Genomic DNA, 4038 nt, shown 5'->3' with positions numbered 1-4038 from the left:
AAAATATTGCAATTGTTTGTGGCATGGGTTGGAAGTACGGATGCAAAGGAGTGGCCTACAATCTAGATCATGTTACAGATGAACCAAGTCAAAAAATTGGTCAGCAAGTCTAGATCTGATTCCAGATCCGAGCTTGATCCAATCTAGGAGATCTGAATCCGAATCGGAATCGTAAACAACAATTACTGGACCCAATAACGATCCCTACCCTAGAAACACTATAAAAGGTCATCTAGGGTTAGGGTTTTTGCTTTGCGCTTCTGTTTTCTTCTCTCTGCTCCCGTCCCTTCCTTGTGCCACTGTCTTCTGGTTGCCGTTGGAGATCCCTACATCGTATTCACCATGGCTGAGCAGGTGGGAGATCCGTACTATCCTTCTTGTTCTTTGCTTCCGATGGCCACATATTGGGGGTAAAATATGGGTCATGATTTTATAAGGTTCTATTGAGTGGCATGAGTGCTTGATATGGAGTGAAGCGTACTGGATGAAAGGATAGAAGGCAGGTTGATAGAATGGGGGAATCCATGTTCATGAGGCTGATTCTGGTTCATAGTTTTTTGTCCATGACATATGATCACCAATTTGGGACATTTTATAGTTGTATCATACTGATATATTCTCGCCGTGATTTTTTTCTTTTGTGGTTATTTCGTTTTATTTTGTTATGTGGTGTGCTATTTAATTTGTGCAGGTCATATTGATTCGATCTGGTAGGGCAAACAATATTGCTTCTTCTGTGGCTATGCATCATTTTACTTTGCTTTTGATATTGATTAAAAATTTTCTTTTCTTCTCGGGGGAATGGGTTTGATCCATACATGTGTGATGTTTGTGCATGAAACTTTGTGAATGGTATTCCATTAAATTGCTTGTGTTTTTGGATGCTTGTTCTTTCAAATATGTCTTGATAGAGAGAGTTTATTGATTGATTATTTTCGAAGAAAGAAAGTCGAAAGATTGATTGTTGATGTCTGATGCCTGCAGACTGAGAAGGCTTTTCTGAAGCAGCCCAAAGTCTTTCTGAGGTAAGATTTATTAACTGGATTTCAAAATTATATTCTCTAAAGGTATATATGCTTTCTGCGCATGGCTCTTGAGAATAAATTGTTGCAGCTCCAAAAAATCTGGTAAGGGAAAGGGCCCAGGAAAAGGTGGTAACCGGTTCTGGAAGAACATTGGTCTGAAAATAAAGACCCCGAGGGAGGCCATTGAAGGTTTTGACTCTTACATTTCTACATGTCCGTGATCATACTTTGCATGTATTAACATGTCTGTAAGATGATCAATCATGTATGCACATATGTATTTTGCTTTGTCTGAAGTGTTACGTACAACAAAGCCTGTCTGACTCTGCCATCTAATCATTTTTTCTTTTGTGTGTTTACCCTTTTCCGATAGCCATGCTTTTTGTTAGCATTCAGCGTCTCCATGATAAATCCATCTTTTCTCCATGATGTTCTTTTCTCATCTAAAAGTGATTATTAGTTAAAACCTGACTATAAAGTTATACTCTGATACTGAATTTTATCTTTTATCCTATAGGTTGCAAATTGATGCCCTGTTATCTAATCAATATATTAGGTGAACACTAATGAATTTTGTGGGAATTTGTGTTTATTCCATTCACGGCTCCTACCCTGAGTCAACATCAAGTACTCTCTGTCCTAGCATCCTGTCTGCCGCATGGAGCCAACAGATAAGTTGCCAGATTGAAGATGGCCTGAATCTTTCCGGTGGTTTGTACCACAAATTCTGGCTAAATGATTGACATCATTAAGCTAGTTGTTGAATTACAGATGCAGACTGATGGAATACTAATGGGAAAACCACACAGGGCAACTCCTCGTGACTTGACCGTGTTAATAGGTTCTTTCTACCTTCATATGAGTTGTTGTAAAAGAGGACTTAGACCACAAAAGGACTCATAAAATCATATAGGGCAGTGAAAAAAAATAAGGCAACCCTTGGGTGATCTAGTTGACATAGCTGCATGGGCTGCAATCGTTAGTTTTCCTTTGATTTAGGCTTCATGCCTAGGAGGCTGGCGCTCAGCCTCTTGATATGTCTTTTTGTTGGACCAATGTGTCTTCTTCATTCTTTTGAATCACAATTGCATTTATTTTTAATTCATGGCTCCTACTCTGAGTCAACAGCAGGAACTGTCCTAGCATCCTGTCTGCCGCATGGAGCCAACAAGAAACTTGCCAGATTGAAGATGTCCTCAATCTTTTTAGTGATTCATGCCACAAATTCTGGCAAAATGTCGAACCAATTTAATTCCATGGTGATGTTGGTTAAGAAAAGAAACTATCCTGCAATCTTTGGGAACTTAAATTTGTGCTTGGTCTCTTCTAGTAACCTGTGTACTTGGTTGTGAGTCTTGTGACTTGTCATTGAGGATCAGCAATATAATAAGAGTGATTTGTATGGTCTTTGTATGTTTTTCTCTTGCTTCCATTGAACCTGAATTACCTGAATTGGATTGGTTTAAGGGATATATCAACAACCAGTGTTTGTTCTAACCTGTTCAATTGCCTACAACTCGGTCAATATATTTATCAGTTCTTGCATATATATGTTTCTTGCCAGCTTACTACCATATTATTTTAACCCCATTAATTTTCTAACGTTTCATTGCCTGTTTTGTTGTTCAAAGGCGCTATGCTATCTATGTAATTTTCTTTTGACCCCATTATTTTTTTTTTGTTAAGTTTGGTGCAATATGGAAGACCGACCTGTGTGTGTGTTTGAAATGGGGCAGCTGTTTCACACGTAGTTCAAGATAGTGTACCAAGTTTTGCCTGTAGGGGACTGATGCCTTCTGGCATTCCATTGACTAGTGCTACTAAGAAGTCCTGCCTTGACTTTAAGTCATTCTTTTTTCTGATGTTTCAATAAGCTAATTTCCATCTGCCACTTCTAATTTATTGTCCCACAACTTGGAGATTTACCTTGTTGCTTGTGTTCTGAACTGCTGGATCCATTTATTTTGCAGGAACATATATTGACAAGAAATGCCCCTTCACCGGCAGCATTTCCATCAGGGGTAGAATATTGCAGGGAACTGTCTACAAAGCCAAGATGATGAGAACCATAATTGTTCGAAGAGATTCTCTTCATTACGTTAAGAAATATCAAAGGTGAGAGGTAAATTAGTAATGGTCAATCGTATCTTGTTTCATATGAATTTGATGCAAACTATTTACTTTGGTTTTACATCTCAGGTTTGAGAAACGGCACTCAAACACTCCAGCTCACGTGTCACCATGTTTCCGTGTGAAGGAGGGAGATCATGTCACCATCGGTCAGTGCAGGTGAGTTTTGATCAAATAGATCACCTTACTATTAGTTAAAATCGAACCTTGGATTTCCCTTTGTTTATTAAGCTGTTTTACTTTCTGCAACTAGGCCCTTGTCGAAGACCGTCAGATTCAATGTGCTGAAAGTCACTCCGGCTGGTTCAACTGGTGGAGGCAAGAAAGCATTCACAGGGATGTGAGTTTTATTAGATCAGTTTTGGTTGTTAGGCCGATAGAGTGCCTGTAGTGCGTAGGAAACTTGAGCTTTACTTTGATTGGTTTTATTTCGTTCTTCAGAAACTTCACATTTCTTGGATTTTGGTTTGGCTGTTAAGGTGTCTTGTTAGTTGAACAAGCTACTTCTATGAAATCTTAAACTTGAGGTCCTATTGAATTGTTTTCTCCATTTCGTTCGCATCAACTTTCTCTCCCTTTTGAATTTTTGTTTAAACAATTGTAGCCATTGTGAGCAAATGTCACGTCTCCTTGTTAGTTAACTGTGCTGGTCACTTCTTTGATGAATCTAGAGTTTCTGGTATGCCACGTTTGGTGGTTGGTAAAATAGGTATTGGTAAAATAGGTAAAAAATCTATACGAAACTTGAATATGGTAAACCTTTTCATGCACGTGAAATTTTTTGTGTACAAAGCTTTTCTCAAGAGAGACAGGGTGGTTCAATTTTTATACTTATTATATAATAAATACATGGCATGCCTATGATGATACCTATTTATAATTC

General features: G+C 38.3%; 1 protein-coding gene across 1 annotated transcript; it reads left to right on the top strand.

The window, feature by feature from the left end:
- Positions 1-239: 239 nt before the first annotated feature.
- Positions 240-3686, top strand: LOC149838133 (small ribosomal subunit protein uS17y). The gene is made up of 6 exons (XM_090006394.1): positions 240-354; positions 985-1025; positions 1114-1214; positions 2996-3140; positions 3225-3314; positions 3409-3686. The coding sequence occupies exons 1-6, from the start codon at positions 343-345 to the stop codon at positions 3497-3499; spliced, it is 480 nt and encodes a 159-aa protein (XP_089862520.1). The 5' UTR covers positions 240-342; the 3' UTR covers positions 3500-3686.
- The last annotated feature ends 352 nt before the right edge of the window (positions 3687-4038 follow it).

This window comes from Nuphar pumila, chromosome 5, assembly GCF_984573655.1.
Source record: "Nuphar pumila chromosome 5, dmNupPumi1.hap1.1, whole genome shotgun sequence".
Lineage (NCBI taxonomy): Eukaryota > Viridiplantae > Streptophyta > Magnoliopsida > Nymphaeales > Nymphaeaceae > Nuphar > Nuphar pumila.
This window is presented reverse-complemented; position numbering and strand designations above follow the sequence as displayed.

Coding starts and splice junctions, on each gene's coding strand:
- LOC149838133 (XM_090006394.1), top strand. Junction 1,026..1,113: donor CAGCCCAAAGTCTTTCTGAG/GTAAGATTTATT, acceptor AAATTGTTGCAG/CTCCAAAAAATCTGGTAAGG. Junction 1,215..2,995: donor CCCGAGGGAGGCCATTGAAG/GTTTTGACTCTT, acceptor TTTATTTTGCAG/GAACATATATTGACAAGAAA.